Below are 23,386 nucleotides of genomic sequence, written 5' to 3'. Positions count from 1 at the left end.
CCGACTGTGGGTGTAGCTGCAGGCCATCAATGATCCATATATGATGGACCTGTCTAATTGTAGTCCTTTTTGGTATGTGGTTCATGGCTTATTAAACTTTTAGCAACATCAGTACCAAAAGATCCCTGGATATTTTTGCATGCTAATATACTTTAAAAAAAAAAAATGTGGTCATATTTGTGGCCCTTTTGTTTCTATGTTTGTTTATTTCTCTGTTGAACACTTTAAAAGAAAAACTTAAAAAAATTCCCCAAATATAGTACTGAATGAGGGTTTGTACTCTAACTACTAACACAGCAACAGGGACCCGTACAGCATACCACCACCCAGGAAGTAGTACTTTTCCCTGCACTCACAACAGGGAGAGAAAAAGCTTCCTTGTATCAAAATGTTAAATAAAAAAAAAAACACACCGGCCTTTAATAAAATGTATTTGGATTGCATTAAATCTTTTTGAAGTTTGATACAAAAAAAGATAATATTCCTATAAATAGTAAATAAAAAACCAGAAGGGAAAAAGAAAACAAAATATATTTTAAAAAAAGCAAGACGCCAGTGTAAGACCAAAGACGGCCATTGTAAGGCCAAAGTAGTGAATTAGGAGACTGGATGAACTCTGGTGCCAGAACACCCACGTATCGTTACTCAGCAGCTCTGGGAATTTTCATGCACCGGGGTGTATATATAGTGTCCGATTCCATCAAAGAGTCATCTCCGCACACCCCTAAATTATCCAATCCTCTTTCAATATGCACAGACCTAAAAAAAAATTGTGGTAACACCCCAAAATATAAAGGACCTTCAGAAAACTTGGGGTGTAAGGTCTATGCAGTCTAAACCAGATTCCAGTGGTAGATGGGTGCGCTATGATTGGTGGATGCTCCATGTGAGTGAATCAATCTTTAAAATAAAAACTTGGATCACCCAGCGGAGACCCGCATTGAATCTTTAAAGTCTACATTCTGATTAGTGGTATCAGTCTCTAAAACAGCAGCCACCCTAGAACCAAGACTCACAGGTAGCGATCCTGCAGGAAGGAGGGCACAAGCCAGACCCTCACTGGTAACAGTGGGCACTTCAGGCAAACTATTCAAGTCTTTGGCTTGGCAACTCCATTGTGCCAGCTTAGATGCAAGACGCCAGAGAGGAGGGCATGGGCTGTGTAACATGAACTGGGAGAGGAACATCCCACGCCAGGTAGACACTGGATTCCCCAGCCCCAAAAAATTAAATTATTTTTTTTCAAAAACGAATAGTTTAAGGCGATGTGGCAGAAGTTCTGGATAAATCTGGCAGCTGTCCCCCCCCCCCAGCAAACTAGTCTTCATCACCCCCATACATGTCTGCCAGCTTCCGGAAGCGGGGCCCCCAGTCGTTCAGACAGTTATAGTCCTGGTCGCCGTCCGAGCTGGAGGAGTTCAAGGAGCTGAGCGAAGCGGCCTCTGACCCGCTACCCTCGTAATCGAAGACGAGGAGGGAGTCGTAAGGTGGGGCAGTCGGGTCGTTGTCTGCAGCATGGAGGTTCTTGCATAAACAAAACAAAAATTACATTGGATTTAGAGAAGAAAATAACCCCAACCCCCCCATATATCAAACACTATCAATAGCTCCAAGTCCATAGCCAATGTTTGTGTCAAGCCTGCAGATGTTTGATAGCAAATTGTACAGATGGAAAAAATTAGACCATCCCGGGAGACCGGCGTGGGATGGCAGCGTACCGGTAATTTCTGCCTTTAATGAGTCTGAGAATCCATTAAGCAATTTCCCGGAATGGGCTACCCAGGACAGCACTCATTGTCCAGGCAGACCAAACGGACTTTCCAAATGTTAACTCTTAGTAGGTTAAATTAAGACTTCTGGAGATCTGGACAGAGTCAGTGTCACACCCCACCTAGTCCCCCTACATATCTCACCTCATCAATGAAGTTCCCAATCTCATCAGGGTTTGATGGACGTGGTCTGTACTGTGGTGCAGGCATTAGCGTGGGCACCACGTCATTCCTCATGACATCAGGCCGGGCGTCTAGTCCACGGTGCAGCTGGCTTAAGTCATAGTCCTGGGAGAGAGAGTGTTATGTTAGTCAGAACTTCCGCAGAACAGAGCCAACACAGGTTTATGGGAAACATTCTGTGCTTATAACAAGGTCCATCAAATTCACCTGGTCTTCTTCTCCACCACCCTCTTCACCGTAATAGAAGATGTTGTCTCTGGTGTCATCCTCTGGTAGTAGTAAGGGCTCCTTCACCACCCTCTTCCGCTTCAAGAACAGTAACAGTAGCAGGATGAGAACTGCAGAGGACATCAGAAAATCAGGTCTGAATTACATGGGCCACACATCCAAGACCCTAGCCCCCAATCATCCAAAGCCAAAAACATCGGATTTCAGAGCATGGATAGAATCTGAGACCACCAACATCTTAGGACTTCTGATCCAAGACAGACACAAGGTGGCATTAGAACAATTTCTGCCTGACGTTTGGGTTCCATTACATAGAGGTCCATACATATACACAAACATTCACTTGAAATAGCAGAGAACTCACTTAGCAGAGCCAAAACAGATCCCAAAATGATGAGTATAGTTGGCAGTTCAAAGCCAGCAACGCGTGTCGCATTACAGCTGATTGAGTTGCCCTCACAGCTGCACACTGTGGCATTCACCACAGTGACCTGCGCCAGGTCCTTCGCATCATACAGGCGGATATACACATAGTAGTCTCCAATCTTCAGCTCTTCTTTGGGTCGGAGGTGCATCGCATCTGGTTGAGAAACAAAAAGGCAAGTTCTAGTTACGCCTTCCTAAGCCAACACTTCTGAGATGAAACTACAGATTGAGCCGCACTTATCCATACGACGCATCACTCGTTGTGGCATGCGTGAGATGCCTGCTCCATTCGCAGCAATGGCAGACTGATCTGGCACGCCGGTGGGCTGGATAAACCTGGCACAATCTGTAGGACAGCCATCAATGAGGCATTCTACAGGACAATGGTGGTTACCTGTTCCTTTCATCTCTGCCACCCAGGCCAAGTCTGACCCATGTGAGAGCTCCACCCTGTAAGGGGAAGTGTTCGGGGGAAGATCAGCGTCGCTGATTGAGAACTCCTGGGGCTCTGGATTTCGGTTGCACATGGTGAAGGCACGAGGGCTAGGTATTGGACCATTGTCATTCACATCAATCAGTTGCAGGACGAGTGTTCCAGTACCGGTGGCAAAGGGAATCCCTGCAGAGAGAAGAGTCATGAGTAGAACTTGTAGCCGCAGACATAACACAAGGAAGGAATCAGACTCCATTAAAATACCTGCAACAACTAAAGGTCTAAATACATAATGTAAAACTAAAACGTAGTTTAAAATGCAAAGTATTAAGCGTGAAGGATTCTGGAAGAAACGTATGGGAGGAGCAGACACAATCGGGTGTGGTATGATTCACCGACAGTCAGGACCCCGCCAGGACCTACGCGAGCCACCTATTCATTCTACTCTCCCTCTATGGGGGTCGTGGACCCCCACAAGGGAAAATAGCCGACGGCCGTCGGGAACCCGGACGTCTGTTTTAACAGTCAGGATCCCGACGTCGGGTTAATGACTGTCAGGATCCCGACTGTGTGGGTGCCGGACAGGGTCCCGACAATCAGCCCACGAACGTTTTACAGTCTTACCATCATCTGTCACCATCACGATGACCGTGTAATTGTTGTGCTTGACAAATTCAGACTCTCGATCCAGGTTGCCGTTTCCAGTGACAATTCCAGTGTCCTCATTCACGGAAACCCATTTAGCGGGGTCATTACCAATTTTATACCTGGAGGAGGGGATAAATAAGTTAGCAAATCCTATTAAAAAAACAATACAAATCGTAGATTTTGACTGAAGGGGACTAATTGTCTTACAGTTTAGCCTCCTTACCATTAAAAACAAAGCAGAACTGCTGCACCGATCGGTTTATTGCACCATAACCATTAATTACCATAAAAAGACAGACTTGTTGGCCCACCCTCATTCCCCAACCAACCTTGGCATCTAGGGACTAACCTGAGCTTCTGGTTCTGCTGCTTGTCAGGATCCTGAGCAACAAGCGCTATTATCTTCACTCCGCGATGAAGGTCCTCTGACACCTCTGCCACGCTGACAACCGGCTTGAAGAACGGAGCCTCATTAACGTCCTCCACATTCACAGTAATGGTCGCAGTGGAGGTTGGCAGTTTGATGGCAAAAGGTTCTTCATTCTCCACAGTGACCAGTAGTACAAACTGCTTTTTGGTTTCAAAGTCCAAACCCTGGCCAGAGGAGAAAGATCACAAGAGGTGTAAGCTTGAGGGGTAATATGGCTTTGTATTTCCACGGCAGTGCACCAAGATATGCTACTGCAGTATCAGGGGGATTGTTGTGTTTACACTAAACTTTAGTCCATCTGTGGAACACTGTGCACCACGAGGTCAGGAAAGCTTGCAGTTCATGCAATTATACACCTATAGCTACTCCTTCTCCTAACTACCACCATTATGTCATGCACAAGGCCATCCGCAGGAGCCTAGAAACCAGACTACTACTCTGGCAGACCTGCAAGGTCTTCTGGCAAGAATACTAATGGTTTCCAGAAACACCCCTCGAAATTCCATTCTCTAGGTGGGAACCATGTTGGACTTCAATCAATCCATTATCCCTCCTTAGGACTCCTAAACTGCTGTCAATCTATGGAGATGAGGGGGATACTATAACCCTGGGAGATCAGATTAGAAGTTTAGGAGGATTAAAGATTATTGCACCGACCTTATTCTGGCCTGCATAACAGACCTGATCTTCAGCGTAGCTACAGCCCTCAGTGTAATAAAAAAAAAAAAATGGAGCCCAAAACAGAGAAGGACAATCTCTTACTGCAAGTCTGAGAAGAGACTGAAGCTCCTCCAAAACTGGACTAGATAAACATCCTTAGAATTAAATCATCTGTGTGGAGATCCACCGAGATTTAAGGCATAACCAGTCACCATGTAAAGAGTCTCCAAGATGTCTAAAGAATTTTGGTCTGTTTTGAAGATGTATTACATGAGCTCCCAGCCGAGTTGGAACATACTGGAATAGCTGGCTCTCATGAATCGTGTTTGTCTGAGATTCCAGGTCCTCTTCCCTCCTCCACATTCCTAGATGCTCCCATCCACCTATCTTTCTTCAAATAAAAAAAAAAAAAAGTACCTCCCACCGGCATCACTTAGGGCCTGTTGCTTGCCCAAAGGAACATAACTAGAGACCTCTACCTTCCAAGTCAATTTTTCTAGTTAACTAACCCCAAACTCTAAAGACCCTGCTAAACCTCTAGGCCTAGGTTCCTGCATCAGCTGGTCAGACCAGGACCCATATAATAAGTCCTCCCACCACTGCTAAAGCGGATGTGCTAGAGAGCATCCAAGGAATCTTCTCCCAAAATTGGATGTGTAGTCGCCAACCATGCCAAAGGAAACCTAGCTGAAAGGCTTCCTCTACTGCAGCCTTTGTGACCCAGGCTGTTTCCAAGGTAGGAGTACTATCCCTGGTTGCAGAGAAGGCTTTCAGCATTATTCAGGTCTGGGCCCTTCCGGCAGGACTCTCCTAGTATGGGTCCACAGAGTCCTGGACTTGTTAAAGTCACACAATCTTGGTGTCATTCGCTGAAGCCAGGATTACTGTCATAAGATTTCCTGTCCCTTATTAGCATACTCTTATGACAGCCACCATCTTAATATGGTTTAGTCAGTCAATTCCTCATTTTCCATAGCTGGCCACCAGAGGGAGCAGTCCCACTGAGAGAACTCCATCATGACGCCATGTAAATCTAGACGCTTCATTGCACAATATGTTTGCCTGCTCAAACAATGTTTACAACACATAATGCGTATGCCAGTTCTCCTTCTGGGAACGAGGGGGGTGGTGGAACCAAGAAGAGCAGCGCAAGGTCACGGAAACACTAGATTATCAGGTTGAAGTCAGGAGACAGACTACACAATATATTCTTCTGTATAGCAAGATCGCCGTGGGTAGAAACTAGGAGATAACATGCTGTAGACAGAGGCCGGCTTCTGGCTCCTCACAATAAGGGAGAGGACGAGAAATGAGTCAGTATGCACAGATGTGGGCACTTACCTTTGCCGTAGTGAGAATACAGTCGTTCGTATCCGGGTCTGTGCGGACAGAGAAAAAGCCGCCCTCATTGCCCTTTATCTTATACACTGCACGCCAGGCGGCAGAATTCAGCTCGTCGCTGTCCGTGACAGTCAGTCGCTGAACTTCAAACTCCTTCTCGTTTTCTGGTACCAGCGCAGTGTACTATTAGAGAGAACACAATTCAGACATTTTTAAGAGGACGCATTATAGTCGCACGCAAAACAGAAGCTATTCACGGAGACCACTATGAGCAGTTTTTATGTATAAGGTGGTGCAAATGTCCGGAGAGCAGTACAGCGTAAACTACATAAGATGTAACAGTAGAAGTAGCAGAGATAGGGGAATGAACGATTCACTAAGGATGGAGGACCCTGCTCGTGAGCATACATGGCAAGAGACAAGAGTAAGGATGTGGGAGAAAGACTTGCATTATGGAGAGGTCCAATGGGCAAGGGTGAAGAAGTGTGTTTTTAGGGAACGTTTGACACAATGGCGGTGGGAAGGAGTGGCGCGGCAGTGACAGTTTGTGGGCAGGATGTAGCAACTTCCTCTGCAACAAACCATGCTGGATGGGGCATTAGTATAGTTGAAAATGTGGTACAAACCAAGAAAATGGAGTTTGGCTAAGTAAAAAGCCGTGTAGCTGAAGAAAGGTGCAGGGTTCAGCTGGGAGGGGGTGTGCTTAATCTCGCCACTGCCACAAATCAATTATCCTCTAAGTTTTATACTACGTAGAAGTGTCCTCCCACTGTGTCTGGTACCGGCGTTATCCCCAATACATGTGCGAGAGTCACAGCTTAGCGCCTCTGGTACACAGAGCAGTCCTGTCCGCAGCTAGGACACCAAGCGAGAAGACTTGCCACATTACAAAATGCATAGCAGTTTAGTAATTCAGTGCGCCGCGTGGCAGACACCGCTGTACCAGCACCCCGATACCCTGGTCACATCACCCACACTATGACAAGTTATGGATCACCATATTAATGGGACAGACACTGAGGGAATCCCCAAAACTGAACAGCTTACCGTTAGAGGATTAAACACTGGGGCGTTATCATTAGAGTCTGTGATCTGGATAATGGCGACGCCGGTCGAGGACAGCCCAGTGCCATCCATGTCTGCCACCTGCAGAGTCAGCTTATACTGCGGAATTTTCTGTAGGAAATAAGTTACGAGGTTAGAGGGATCAGAGACCTACATTAAGTCATTGTGTGTCCTCTAAACTCAGGAACTTCCAACCTCTCTGTCCAGCCCTGTCCCAATCACGCTGATCACTCCTGTCTCACTGTTGATGGTAAAGAGCCCCGGACTTGGGTCTTCTGGCTCCTGCTTTAGAATGGAATAGCCCAGCTTGGCATTATCCGTTTCTGGGTCATCTGCGTCTGTAGCAGATACAGTCATCACCGACGTACCTGCAGAAGGATGGTATTACTAGCCAATTCTAAGCTCATCTGAAATTGATATTAAGGAGGAAAGTAGTCAGGTCTCACCTGGAGGAACACCTTCTCTGACGTATCCTTGAAACACTTCCTCTGTGAAGATGGGTTTATTATCATTCTGATCAATAACCTCAACGACTATGTCCATCGGCAGTTCCACAGACTCGCCATTCACAGACACCGCATGAGACTGGAGCTGCATCACAAACAAATGAGCGATAAGATTAATGGCTTGGAGGATGGGTCCAACCTATGTACTGGAAGATCTAGTAATATGGTCAGTTCTAGCATGGGGTGTTTGATGGTAAGAGGGCTCTTGTGCAAGTCTTCCATAGTACTCACCTCCTGGCAACATTGTGCAAAAGACGGCAAAGATTCCAGCATATCTCACAGGAGCACTGGGAATTTTAGCACCTGAGGTTCTTTGTTGGGTGCAGGCTTGGTGGTATGCCATGGCTCACTTGCTGCAGGGTACCACGTGCATCGTAGCAGTTACCAATGTAACAGTGACTCCGGCAGCACAGTTTCTTGGCCATCGGGTGGCACATAATATTACATTAGACACCCAACTGGGCCTTGCCAGATGCTCAGTGAGACTTTGGCCTGCATTAAGTCACAGGTAAATACCAACCACACGCAGTGCCTGAGATTCAGAGGGCTTCACGCACCAGCAGCAAATGAGACACTAACCTTAAAAGAGGCATATTTCTCACGGTCCAGTGGCTGGTTCACCAACATCCAGCCCGTCTCTCGCTCTACACTGAAGAAACCCACAGGTGGGGTGTCTGCGCCCTGACCGGTGATGCTGTAGAAGATCCCTGTTCCTTTATTGGATTTCATCTGGAAGAAAAACAGCAAAAGCCAAAGTTTATCGTCACCCAATACACACCACCCACCCCAGATAAGCCATGGATGTTACAACACCCGCATTTACCTGTACTAGTTGCTTGGGGAAATGTCCCCTCTGGTTCTCAGACACTTTGATGGGTGGGATCACCCATTCCCTCTTCTTCCTCCTCAGGCCGGTCCGTGTTTCTGGGAAGGTCATCAAGGGTAACTTGCCTTTGCGCTGCGCTCTCTGCAGAAGGGAGGAGAAAGCAAGAGATTGCATCATGAATAGAACACCATAGGTTGCCCCTTGAGACGGCAGGGGTAGAGGATAGGAAGGCAATGACAAGGTCTCCAAATCACAAGGCTAAGCCGCTCCATCTTAAGGCGGGCAAAACAAGTCGCCCCCCCACCGTTGCAGCAGTATGAAGTCTAGTGTTGGGTGATGTGCACCAGGCCAGCACATCTGTCTGCTGACCATACATTATACAGCACCAAGTCTGAGCCTACACCAGCAGGTGCAGGAGGACTGGAGTCTTTTTTTTTTTGATGGGGGAGGGTGACAGACAAGTTGAGGACACCAGTAAAGGGTCATCACAGAGGTTTCTAAACATGGTCCTCAAGACACCCCAATGGTCTAGGTTTTAGGTATATCAATGCTTGTTCACAGGTGAATTAATTAGTACATCAGTCATCTTGATTTATTCATCTGTGCTGAGCCATGGACAATTCATAAAACCTGGACCGTTGGTGCACATTGAGGACTGAGTTTGGAATATCACAGAAGTTCCCAATGTCCAACAAGTGCGCAGCTAGAGTAGACTAGAGTGACAGACACACCTACCTCTTTAGAACGCTTTAATCTCTTTATAGAGACCGCGGTGGTGAACTTGTTCCCGTGTGGATCCCATGTAGTGACAGAAAACCTGATGTCTGGTCCGTGAAGCTTCACGTGTCGCTTTGCGGTCAGACTGCTGTCTGAGAGCACCAGGAAGCGGGGATCGCTGACATCATATTTCACATGTTTCCGCGGAGTGCATTCAACAAAATGTACTGGAAAGAAAAAGAAAAAAAAAAACAGATAGAACAGCGGAGGCGATATTCCAGCAGATGTTCCCTAGCTGGCCACAATAGATCTTTACACAGAAGGCAAGCGCAGTCATGTGATCAGTGTGCTGTAGCACGTACGCATTACCTGGATACCCCTGTATTTCTGCAGCGTGCCCATAACACACACATGGTGCTAGCTGTACGAGACAAGAGCGGCTATAGTCACCAAGCACAGGTTTTATCATGTTTAGCTACGTAGATTGTCTCGGCATTCCCAGGCTGCGTCATCAGAACAGGAGGACGAGGTTTAGTTATTTCAGCAAGTGGCAAATAGATGTGTGGGGACCATTTATATACTTGATGACTGTTCTAGAACCAGCCACTGACTGCAGTATCAGGGGTAGTGCTTATTAGAGCGACATGTTTCTTGCTGCACATGGACCCCACCATTAGTGCAATGTGTTGCTCGTCATTTGGGCAGGTTCGCTTTGTTCAGGTCACCATTAATCGTCCACATGGGGGGAGGGCATGGACAGTCTCTCTGGGGCAGTAATCTAAAATACTGAGATTTGGAGTGTGTGATACAGGGCAGAGCTACAGTACAATCAGCTCCTAACTGCCATATCACAGGCAGTGTGAAAAATGACTTAGGAGCCAAATGGCTGGCATTTTAACTCGAGCCAGGGGTAGATGTAGCTAAAGTGGATAGTGTCCCTGCATTAGGCGCAGTTTTGCGAATAATGCTGCAACATAGAATGCCCTTACCCCTTAAAAAAAAATCACCATTCTGCAGTGTCGGCACTTAGTGTTGACATTCTAGCACCCTACATCTTTCTTTACCCGCGCAGTTCCACTTCCCTGCAGCAGGTAGGATTTGAAAACGCCCCCTTCAACTGGGTACGGATCGTATGCTTCAATAGAGACGATCGGCTTACGATCTGCATATTTCTGGTGTGTACCTAGCATTGGGGCAGAGGAAAAGTCAAATGAATTTGCTATGGCCCATGGAATGGCCCATCGGGACCCGACCCCCTCATCACCAATAGATCCAACTCGTGCCCCAAGTAATGAGGTACTTAGACAGGAAGACTCGGTTAAGATCAGCCAGCGAGATATCCCACAGGTGTCATTGTAAGCAGATGAGCTCTCTATGGGAAGTGCGGTGACAACATGTAAACAGTGGAGGCTTTGTACTCTCAGGATACAATAGGGGACATTGTGCCGCTTCCTCCGGTCCTGCACAAAGGACGGCAACTCTGTCACCACAAAACAGTTTGCTCTACAGCTCACTATCCGAAGCTACAGTCTTGCTCCTACGCCCTGCTACAGTCCAGCTGACCCCACCCAATGCTACAGTCTCCATAGTCCAGAACCCCCCCCCCCCCCCCACAGTGCCTAGTCCAGCTCACTAGCTCCACCTTCCCCCTAGTCCAGCTTCCACCACTATAGTATAGATCACTAGCTCCACCCTCCACTACACTCCCCCTAGTCCAGCTCCCACTATTATATTACAGGTCACTAGCTCCACCTTCCCCCACTATAGTACAGGTCACTAGCTCCGCACAGGTACACGTCAGGCATTACAATCCCCATCCAGTCAGTATAACCCACCTTACCTGTAACACTGAACACACAGCCATTGGCTGCAGCTCAGCAGGGTAAATGCGGGCAGACTCTGCAAGGTAAACTGTATATGCAGATGTGTACAATGGCCTATTGTCTGGGCACGATTGCATCGTGTGGCACATAAACAACACAAGATGCGAGTGCCATTCTCATGAACGTTATGTAAGAGGGATGAGAATTTGACCCCGGGGCTCTGCTTTCAAGTGCACACAGTCCCCTCTATAGAGCCAGGGATTTATTCCAGAGCGTTCTGCAGCGCGGAGCCTTGTGCTGCATCTGCACGCAATTTAACCCTTTCACGTCCAAGACTCGAAGCTAAGATACAAGTTTCATTGATAAGAGCTTCTAATAATTCCCGAATTCGGTATTGGAATAAGACCATTGAAGAGCCAACTTCAGTACACAACATACATTTACAGACCCAGTTTTTGCAACATCCATACTTGAGCACAGATTAAGTTACCGATGCTCAAATATGGCTATCCTTAAAAACCTGGCCTGTTTAAAGACCCAGAGTACCAAGGTTGGGAATCGCTGCAGAACGGGAATATTGGATTTGATAAAACAACCCATTACTTTACCAAACACAATTATGAGATTTTTGGCGCCAGCTTTAGTAGGCCTTACAGAGTAGATGAAAGCTCCTTCCTATAGGCAGAGAGCACTCAGCGCTCCCGGGTAACCACTGCTGGTGTTTGATCTATATTGGGATTGCTAGGGACAATCTGCTGACCGCTGCCCTGCAGGCTGGCACGTGACCACAGCCGGGAATCACATGGACAGGGCACAAAGGGACATTTATTCTGTGCCACCCTAGGATGGTCACGAGGACAGTACAGGAGTATCCAGCCTATCTCCTTATAGCAATGAGAAGTGATGCTCATTACGCTGCGCCGGGCGCTTTCTGCCATTCTGGCAAGTACACCATCCGAAAAGCTACAGCAGAGACCAAAGACAAACACCAGGTGCCAGCCAAAAACTATATAGTGGTAAACATCACAAATCTCCTGATATACTCTGTGCTGTTGGGGAACATGCTCCTCCCACTATATAACTCAGTCTGGCTTCCTGCTCCCCCATTCCCCTCCTCACATCATGTCACTGCCACTCATATGCAGCCCTGTCCTCATTGACACATCCCCCATCTCCTGATAAACTCTGTGCTGCTGGGGACCCAGCTCCTCATACTATAACTGCTGTTGCCTCCAATTACCCCCTGTTTATAGGCAGATAGATGCTGAAGTTAAATATTCATAATGCTGCTTTTACGTGGCCTTAAGAGCTTTTTACCTTCTGCATTACTTTCCGACAGCCGCCGGGTTATTTGCAGATGTCAAAGTCTCACACACAATGGATTCACTTACGGGAAAGAAAATATCTATTTCTGAATCTCTACCCCAACCCCCATACAATCTATACTACCTCTAGCCATCCTGCACCAGTAACAGCACTGGTACAACCCCCCCCCCCTCCAAACCCCATCTATGCTATCACTAGCCATCCTGCTCCATGCCCCAGCAATAGCTCAGGAGGTATAGGGCACTAGTACACCACCCACCCCATCTATACTACCTCTAGTCCAGAGGTCCCCAAACTATTTGCTCTGGGACCCCATCAGACAAAAATAATGACAGGACCCCAGCAAGTTACTGCAGAAGGCAATCACGTCACATGTGTAGTCAGCTCATACATGGCAGCATCGTGGAGGCATAAAATGATGCAAAAATTCTAAAATAACAGACAATGCAACAGGTTGTTCAGACTCCTTGAACCACTCACTGAGATTAGATGTCATCAGTCTGATGGTCAGTAACATGGAGTCGCGACCCCATGCTGAGAAGTTCAGGACCCACTTTGGGGCCAGAACCCACAGTTTGAGAACCACTGCTCTAGTCATCCTGCACCAGTAACAGCACAGGAGGTATGGGGCACTGGTACACCCCCCACCCCATCTGTACTACCATTAGCCATCCCGCACCATGCACCAGTAACAGCACAGGATATATGGGGCACTGGTACACCCCCCCCCCATCCCATATATGCTACCACTAGCCATCCAGCACCATGCACCAGTAACAGCACAGGATATATGGGGCACTGGTACACCCCCCCATCCCATATACGCTACCACTAGCCATCCAGCACCATGCACCAGTAACAGCACAGGAGGTATGGGGCACTGGTACACCCCCCCCATCCCATATACGCTACCACTAGCCATCCAGCACCATGCACCAGTAACAGCACAGGAGGTATGGGGCACTGGTACACCCCCCCCCCATCCCATATATGCTACCACTAGCCATCCAGCACCATGCACCAGTAACAGCACAGGCTATATGGGGCACTGGTACACCCCCCCCCCCCATCCCATATACGCTACCACTAGCCATCCAGCACCATGCACCAGTAACAGCACAGGAGGTATGGGGCACTGGTACTTCCCCTTCCCTTATATGCTACCACTAGCCATCGAGCACCATGCACCAGATACCGCACAGGAGGTATGGGGCACTGGTACATATACTACCTGTAGCAATCCTGCACCAGTAACCACATGCACTGGTGAATCCCAGCCCACGCCAACTGAATAAGGAGATGTTCTATACAGTGTATAGGCTGAGGGTTGTTGCCCATGCACTGGGTACAGATCAGGGACTTGGGATCTATGCAGAGGAAGTGAGTCTAGACTGCACCAAGATAGCATATACTCAGATAGGGACAGAAGAACCAGATCACATAGCTGCTATAAGAATTTAGAAGGGTGCAGACAATCCGAGAAGAGGAACCGAAATGAGAAGTTCCATATATAGAGGTCCTGACCCAGCACTAGCCTGCAGAGTGGCAACACATGCACATGGGTCAGAGGCTGGCAGGCGTCTGGTTACCTAACCCCATGCATTCTCCAGGTCACAAGTTACTATGAAAAAAAAAAAAAAAGAAAAAAAGAGAAAAGTACACCCACATCATACTCTGTACCAGCTGCACACAAGTGGTTGGTGACAAGTGCTAGTAACAATTATATAACTATTTTGTACACATACAGCAACACTGGCATGCAGCCGGTACCATTATAGGTAAAACCCAAGCACGGGCATCTGTCAGTTGTGCCTAGTGTTGCCTTGCCAGTGTGTGTTACCATCTGTACCAGGGACGAATGCACGTCATTACTAAGATCTCCAGGCGCACAACTGCAGGGACCGAGGAGGCCTTGGCTATAGGACTACACCCCTGTAATGCCACAAGTTATTGCCAATGATTTGTCACCTACGGTAGAATGCAGATCCTTACCCAGCACTGCTCACACATTACTCTACCCATTATATACACAGCACACTGGTGCTTATTGCAGAGAACAGACATTACCGCAGCCTTTTGCTACTGAAATCACATTACACGGACATCTGAAAACATTTCCTCCAACACTCATTAGGCATGTCAAGGTTAATAGCCCGAGCTCATTATACCAATTCCCAAGGTTACATGGCTTAGCACATATCCAGAGAAAAGTGCATTTCACCCATCCCACGTCAGAGTGTGGTGCGGAGACAGTCCATTGCAGAGACTGGCAGGCACCTGTGGTAAGCACCATCTAAACCCAGCGTCACCAGCCACCCCCCTGTACAGGAGAAGCCACCAGCCCCCCCCCCACGGTGACACCACTTTGCGGCATATGGTCCTTTGCATTACAGTCCATCGCAGAGACTCTCCAGAACCTGTGGCAAGCACTATCTAACCCCAGCTCACACAAACCAGAGTCCCCAACTGCCACCCCCCACCGGGCGAGGACACCAGACCCCATCCCCACCCCCACATCCTTATAGGAGACACCACTGTGGTCCTGTGCATTACAGCCCATCGCAGACATTGGCCAGAACCTGTGGCAGGTCCTATATAACCCCAGCTCACTGCACAGGTTAGCAGATAAGCGCAGCGGTAAGTCACACCCCATGGGAGCACGTATATATGCGACATACCAGATATTTGCTGTGGGGACCTCAGTGTTCATGTCATATGTGGTGTGTACTCAGCCTTACTGTCCTAATAATGGGCACACACACACAGTTCAATTATCGGCCCCATCAGTCGATTGTTCAGTCATCGGCCTAGCGTGCTCCCCATACCATATATTATGCTGGCACCTTGTCCTTACCAACATCTGGACACACACATAAAGATTTTGGGGCCAGATGAAGTCATACAGAAACCCCATGTAGTACCACAGTTCCCAGTCCTGAACACATGACCCAGTCTTGTGCCTGCATATTTTGCACATCATAAGACCCTGCTCCCAGCCAGGGGATGCAACCTAGGAAATGTTTTACAGCACATGGTAACTGAACAGCCAGAGGGACTGTCAGGCAACCTGGTAGAGAACATTTAACACTTGGACAAAATTAGCAAATTTGTGCAGAAAAAAAAAACCACACACACACACTTGTGTATTATCACGGCGCCCATGAAATCGGCCGCAAATCGGATGCGATTTTGCGGCCGATTTTTCCGGCCGATTTGCATGCTGTTCCATCATTGCACACCCACGATTTCCATCGTAGTGCATCGCATGCAATATAGCGGCATGCAATGTGTAATTGTACAATCACCCTGATGGGTGCTTCCAATGATAAATGCACCCCCATTGTCAACGCCACCCCCAAGCGTGGCGAGCGCAGCGGTACGCGTCCTTTTGACCTTTTCATACCCCCACTATCCACGTCGGCATGGAGTTTATTTTAGATAGTGTGGCGAGCCCGAAGCGCGGCGAGCCCGCCGGAATACATGTAAAGTAATCCGCGTGCGCTCGCTATGCTTAGTGCTTGGTGGCTCGCCTCACTATCTAATATCAACTCCACACCGACGTGGATAGTGGGGGTATGTAAAGGTCAGAGGACGCGTACCGCTGTGCTCGCCACGCTTCGGGTTGGCGTGGATAGTGGGGGTGGCGTTAACAATGGGGGTGCATTTAACACTGCGAATCACATCGCATGCCACTTGCTGGCATGCAATGCAATGCAATATTTAATTGTACAATCAGGGGCATTTTCCTGAAAATCACATCGCATAGTACCTGGGGGTGTGCAAGGATGGAATAACATGCAAATCGGCAGGAAATGGCCAAAAATCGGATGCAAAATCGCATCGCAGATCGAATCGGCCAAAAAATAAATAAAAAAAAGGCAGATAAATCGGATGCGATATCGTATGCCGTGATAATACACAAGTACTAATAAATATCTATATCTATCTATCCACACACACACAAGCTGCCAGCCACACATGTGTAGATAGAAAAAAAAATCCTTGCCTGCAACAATTCACCTCTCTTCAGGAAGTTAAATGCTACAGATAGTTTGTTGTGATTGGCTGTCAAAGCTAAGCTTCTTTAAGGTGGGTGAAGATTGGGGTCACCAGCTGTAATGAGACACCCAGCGATTGTTTATGGATCACAGACACCAACTGTTAAAACACATTTGGCTGATGAGTGCTACATTGGTCTGCAGAAGCGAGGACCGATCCCAGCCCATCGCTGAGAAGCAGAAGATACCTCCAGCCTTGGTGAACTACACACACTAACATGCCCACAACATAGGTGATCGATTCATTAGGTCAGCAGTGTCTGAATTGACCCCAAATAGTACACATGCAAAAAGGTCAAAATATGCATAAAAGTTGACATGGCTTTTGTTTCGGTATTTGGGGCGTCAATTCTTAACTTGTAGCACATGGGCCCCCAATTATTGTACCACTATAATAAATGACATGACCTGGGGAGAGATAATTAGTGGTGCATATGTAGGGATGTTACGCACAGACTATAAAATGGGATTATTGGTGTATGGCTAGAGATCACCTGGTGGATCAGGGTTACCTGTCGGCCCGCACAGACCATCCCCCCCCCCCCCCCCCCCCCCATATTTATACAGGTGAGTACACAAAGAAGGGAGGAGAATCAGATACTCAGAACATGATTTAACAAGCCCCCCGGAACACAGCCGCAGACCACGGCGCAATGAGAATGCGCAGGTACAGACTATACACACGCACCATATCTGCAGATAACAGCAGCCATTGTAATAACACAGAAAAAATGTTTGTTAGATAAGGTAATGTGTACTTGTGGGTCATTAAGCCAGCTCAGGGATTGTGCAGAACACTTGTATTGTAACACAACCACAATATTCCATTAACCCCTCGCTGCAATTAGGCACAGCGGCTTTCAATAACCACGGGCGGAATCGTAGTACAGCAAATATACACTTTCCATAACACCGTAATGGCAGCCACAAGAACAGGAGTGCAGCCCAGTAGCCATTGCTGCCCAGTTATGACCCTGTCAATACTCTGATTGATGCCGGACGCTGAGCAGAGATCAAGCACTTTACAAATGTCAGAGCACGTTCCCGAGCCATCAGATACATACAGCTAATGCAATGGCCGGCGGATGTATTATTCAGCCGTATCAGCAGTCTTTTGGCTGAAGGGAAAATCTTCAGATAGTGGAGTGTGGATCATAGGTCTCTAAGTCAACCTTGACTAGTCGACAGGCACAAGGTGGACATAGGCAAAAGGCCGACAAGCAATAAGGCAATGTGGGATGGGGGAATAATCAGGAAAAACGCACATCAATCATTTATGGTCAACTGTTCATCCGGGTACTGGGTAGTTTAATTAGAAGAAGCCCAAGCATAGGTGGGCTCGCACTGCACTCAACGATACAATACCTCTTTGTTAGGATGCAGAGCCAGGTACTGGAGACAGAAACGTGAGGGAGTTTCACTCCAGTTACACTGAGAACCATTACCAGCACAAAGGGGAGCCCAGGAAGCAGGGTATTCTCTCCAGGAGATCCTGTACCCAGAGGAGGGTGGGAGGGGCAGGAGACAGACAATAGCACCTATAAAGACTGCCAGAACTGTCCAAACTGCAACATATTAACACTTCAAAGGAGAGGCTCATTCACATGTCTTACAGTCCAGCCCCAGCTATTAACAAGATGCAAAGCAGCAGCCAGCAACAGGGGGGGTGGAGGGAGTCAAACAGGGTCAAGATTTTAGTGTAATCTGTTCTATAAAGAAGCTTATAGCAATGTGATACAATGTGGCACCTGGTTTCCACCCAAGATCCGCCATTCATGGATTGGAGTGTGCGTTATACTACGAAGCCAAGTTATAGGTAGCACATTCCCAAGCAGTGATAAGGAGGACTCTGCAAACACTCACAAGGACAGGACAGACTCCCCCCCCCCCCCCCCAACAGACACATATACAGGGGGACTATGCCCCCAGCGGGCAGGGTGGCACCAGGGTGAGCAGCAGCCCTGGGATAGAGTATCATACCGGAGGAATAGACACAACAGAAACTAGGTGACAATACATCTGTTAGCAGGCGAGAAGCCCTCACAAGTAACCTGAGCTCTGGAATGCAGGAGGAGGGGAGGAGGAGGGGGGGGGGGCGCGAGACCATGCAGGTTGGGAAACCTTCATTCACACACTGGAACATTGCATAGTGGGGGTGGGTTTTGTTTTACCATTTAAAAATCCACAACACCAAACCTACAAGTGTTTGGAGGGAGGGGGAGGAGACACCAAGGTGGGATCACACACACACACACACACACACACACACACACACACACACACAGGACAATGAGGCATCTTCTGCCCAAGAGACACTGTTGCAACTACACACACGACAATTTTTTTTTTTTTTAATTAACAGTTTAGCGCACACATATCCCGCAGTACTTTAAAGAGATTACACTCACATCACTCCCTGCCCCAGTGGAGTTTACAATCTATATTCCCTACCACATGTACATGCGCACAAACATTCTAGGGTTAATTTTGTTGGGAGCCAATTAACCTACCAGTATATATTTGGAGTGAGGGAGGAAACCCATGCAAGCATGGGGAGAATATACAAACTCCACACAGTTAGGGCTATGGTGGGAATCAAACCCATGACCTCAGCACTGTGAGGCAGTAATGCTAACCACACCATCCGTACTGCCCCACATTGAGGCATCTTCTGCCAAAGAGACACTAATGTGCAACTACACACAAGACAATGAGGCACCATCACACACACACACACACAATACAAGTATAACAGCTAGCCTACACATACACACCTCCATGGTCACATTGCAAATTGTGCTGGTGCCTGCTACATTACAGAAGATGGATGGAATTTTTTTTTTTATATTGTGGAAACTGAGGTCTGCAGCCTCCAACAGGATGCATATAAATAATTAAATGGTCATTTAGTTCCTGCCTTGTACTTCAACCATACATTACCTATAGTAACTGGAGAGATTATCAATATGTAGAGAGATTAGAATGGGATCTTCACAAGCAAAGCAAGGTGGGGGCAGGAACACCTACAGCAAGGTGGTGGCGGCGGGGGCAGGAACACCTACAGCACCCCCACTGAGCCATGACGGGCATGAGAGAACAAACTTTTATAGCACAAATCTAGGATATTTACACCGGCAACCTTAGTACATACACACAGCAACAGGTTGGCAACTGGTCCGCACATAAAGGGTTAAGTCCTTTGCAAAGTAGGAAACAGGAAAACCAGTCTGATCATTAACATCAAAGCTGCCAGGTAGAATTGTGCAATTAAGGCCACAGATGCCAGGGCTTGTGTAAACATTAACCCATTAATGCAAAAGGAAGCCGGGAAGACCTGGGTCACATCACAGGGAGTTTTCTAAAATGAACAGTACAGAAGATAATGAACAGAAAAGGAAGATATTGGTGAATTACCTTTCCCCAGCTTCTTGTCTTTCTTTATCTCCTTACGGTCTACAGCAAAGATGTACTGGTCAGAGGAGAAGCCTGGCACACATCCTGCGGGGTCCTGGCTTACCGCGGGCACCACCTAGGGAGAGAGCAGTAGCATCACAAAGGGTGGTGGGGGGGAAACAAGGGTTACACCAGGGGACCCCAAGGCAGGGTATACTGAATATATGCAGACATGGGGGCGCTGCCAATAGGGGGACCCCAGGACAGCGTATACTGGATATATGCAGACATGGTGGGTGCTGCTAATAGGGGGACCCCAGGACAGCGTGTACTGGATATATGCAGACATGGTGGGTGCTGCTAATAGGGGGACCCCAGGACAGCGTGTACTGGATATAAGACATAAACATGCAGTCTTAGGCAAAGTACAAAAACTTGGTTCCCAAACTGTGTACCTAGGCTCCATGGGGTGCCTCAGAACACTTGCAGGGGTGCTCTGGGTTGGTGGTCCAGAACCAATTCAAATTACTTATGGCCAATGAAATAGGCAAAAATCAGTGCTTGTGGCTTCCAATTAAGAATATGTGGATAAACAGAAGTGAATCATGTTTCTCACCACATAACTGGACCTGAGGAGAACATTTAAGTCACAACTTATTTAATATTTTAGTAACCAACTTTTGGCCTAGAGGTGCCATGAAAAATATTCTGATACTGTAGGGTGCCGGGATTCAAAAAGTTTGGTTAGCACTGAAATAGACAAAAAAGTTCTAATAACCATTGCTCAGCAGTGAGGGATGAGTTGGGCACCCCCACATGCTTCCATAAGAGGCACTATGTATGTGGTGGTTCAGGTGACACCATACACAGGGTTTAATGCAACAGAACTGGCTGCATCAGGCTCAGGAACACCCCCAGCATGGTATAGCCCTGCACCATGCACAGTAACACCTCCAGCACATCGGTGAAATGTAGACATACACAGTATCCCCTCCAGCATATAGCACGTACCATACACAGTATCCCCTCCAGCATATCGGTGAAAGGAAGGCATACACAGTATCCCCTCCAGCATATAGCACGTTCCATACACAGTATCCCCTCCAGCATATCGGTGAAAGGAAGGCATACACAGTAGCACCTCCAGCACATAGCACGCACCATACACAGTATCACCTCCAGCACATAGCACGCACCATACACAGTATCACCTCCAGCATATCGGTGAAATGAAGGCATACACAGTATCACCTTCAGCATATAGCATAGTATCACCTGCAGCATATAGATCTACATATACATCATGCATAATATCACCTGCGGCATATAGATCTACATATACATCCTGTACAGTAACAACACGCTATAACCGTTCAGCACGCACAGTATTACCCCCAACACGCTATAACCATATAGCACGGTATCTCCCCCAGCGCGCATATAGGGACACTTACCTGTACTATGCACAGCAATCCGCACAGACACAGGGTGGGCAGGAGAAGTTTGGGACCCCCCATATGTACGGGTGATGGAGCCAGGCCCGGATCTCTACACTCACAGACTCGCACACAACTCGCTCCTCTCCCTGCGCTCTGTAACTCAGCTCTGAGAGTCCCAGGTGAGCCCGGCACAGCGTGACGTATGCAGGTGCCTGCTCCCATTGGACGGTCGGCATGTCATTCAGCCGACTCCAGTATGGTCCCGCCCCTGGGTGTGAGGACCACGTGACTACTCCTGCTCTGCCTCTCTCTATGGAACCCATGGTGATCACATCAGGAGTGCAGTCTCCACTCCCTGCTCAGAGTTACCCTGCTGGCATGTCTGTCCTGGGGGCTCCTGTCAGTAGCTGTGTGTGCCCTGGGGGCTCTTGTGAATATGTCTGCCCTGGGGTCTCCTGTCAGTGGCTGTCATGCCTGCCCTGGGGGCTCCTGTCAGCATGTCTGCATTGGGGGCTCCTGTCAGTAGCTGGCATGTCTGTCATGGGGCTCCTGTCAGTAGCTGGCATACCTCCCAACATGACCCCTTCCAGGAGGGACACATTGCTCTCATAGGTGCCGATTCTGTGGGTGCTTGAGGGCCCGAGCACCCATGGAAATTGATGAGCACTCAGCAGCAGCCGATCCGCCCGTGTCCCACTGCACACCCCCTCCCTTGTTGCTGGCACAGGTACTGTTGGGGCATTTATGCATAGGTGTGCGCACATTGAGCATTCAGGGTGCACAGGCACCCCCTAATGCTGTGCCCACCCTTATGAACACCTCCCCAATTCAGCAATACCTTTAACCAAAGACTTTAACATTTTAGAACTGTATTCCATTTAAAGTAGCACCCATCAATCAATAATGTGTGTTTGCATTGGTAATTGTACTAGACCATTGTCATACTACTACATACCTGCATCATGCCTATATGTGTATGACTTTATTTGCATGTACTGTTACACAGAGTAATTAGAAGATGAAAACTGAAATAAGCAGGAGATTATGATGCGGCTGAGAGACTTTTTATATTGTAGCGAGTGCCAATAGATGAAGGAAGACATGCCTGATTGGCGGTGTTAGACATGCCCAATAGGTGGAGCTACTCACACCTTTTTTGACGGTGCACCCCCTAATAAAATGTGCTGCGCACGCCTATGCATTTATGTATTTGGCACTGTGGGGGCATTTATGTATTTGGCATACCTTCCAACTGTCCCGCTTACCACGGGAACGTCCCGATATTCCAACTGTCCCGCGTCCCGCCCGGGGCCACCATTGTCCCGCGGTGGGGGGGGGGGGGGGGGACAGTTGGGAGTCCCCCCAGCCTGCCAAGAAGTCTATTCAGCGCCGATGAGCGGCTGAAAACGGGGGCGCGGCCGGAGGGCACGTCATCCTGTGAGGCCACGCCCCCTTTTCATGAGGCTGCGCCCCCTTTTCGGCCTCCCAACTGCAGAAGTTGGGAGGTATGATTTGGCACTGTGGGGGCATTTATGTATTTGGCACTGTGGGGGGGATTTTTGTACCTGCACTGTGTGGGCATTTATGTATTTGGCACTGTTGCCATAATTTGAATATTGGAGACAACTGTGCTGTGTAATATAAATCAGTATTAGTAAATAAACGTACTACTACTACTATGTTGTGGCCACGCCCCTTTCCCATGAAGCCACTCCCCTATATTTTTTGGCTTGAGCACCCACCAGCAAAAACATAAATCGGCACCTAAGATTGCTCTGCTCCTGCACTTCCCTCTTAACGTATGATTGCCATCACCTGTGTTGAAGCGCCTTTCTTATCAATTAACCTGTTCCATACAGATGAAGGTAATCATGCATTAAGAAGAAAGTCCAGGACCAGGAGCAGAGCATTGTGTCCTGGAGAGGGTCATGTTGGGAGGTATGAGCTGGCGTGTCTGCCATGGGGCTCCTGTCACTAGCTGGCATGTCTGCCCTGGGGGCTCCTGTCAGTGGCTGGCGTGTCTGCCCCGGGGACTCCTTTCAGTGAATGGCGTGTCTGCCCTGGGGGCTCCTGTCAGTAGCTGACGTGTCTGCCTGGGGGCTCCTGTCAGTGGCT

At 48.1% G+C, this 23,386-nt stretch overlaps 1 protein-coding gene across 1 annotated transcript; it reads right to left on the bottom strand.

The window, feature by feature from the left end:
* Nucleotides 1-397: 397 nt before the first annotated feature.
* Nucleotides 398-21,464, bottom strand: LOC146046164 (blastomere cadherin-like). The gene is made up of 16 exons (XM_083165380.1): nt 21,287-21,464; nt 19,854-19,968; nt 9,251-9,459; nt 8,513-8,656; nt 8,269-8,418; nt 7,630-7,774; nt 7,379-7,551; nt 7,166-7,294; nt 6,119-6,301; nt 4,037-4,281; nt 3,664-3,806; nt 3,001-3,225; nt 2,545-2,760; nt 2,160-2,290; nt 1,914-2,057; nt 398-1,524 (listed from the first exon to the last, which is right to left on the bottom strand). Exons 1-16 carry the CDS (start codon nt 21,347-21,349, stop codon nt 1,318-1,320), a joined length of 2,622 nt encoding a protein of 873 aa, XP_083021506.1. The 5' UTR covers nt 21,350-21,464; the 3' UTR covers nt 398-1,317.
* Nucleotides 21,465-23,386: the final 1,922 nt, after the last annotated feature.

Source organism: Crinia signifera, chromosome 11, assembly GCF_055691185.1.
Source record: "Crinia signifera chromosome 11, ASM5569118v1, whole genome shotgun sequence".
Taxonomy (NCBI): Eukaryota; Metazoa; Chordata; class Amphibia; order Anura; family Myobatrachidae; genus Crinia; species Crinia signifera.
The sequence above is the reverse complement of the archived record's forward strand: the minus strand, read 5'-3'. Positions and strand labels throughout refer to the sequence as shown.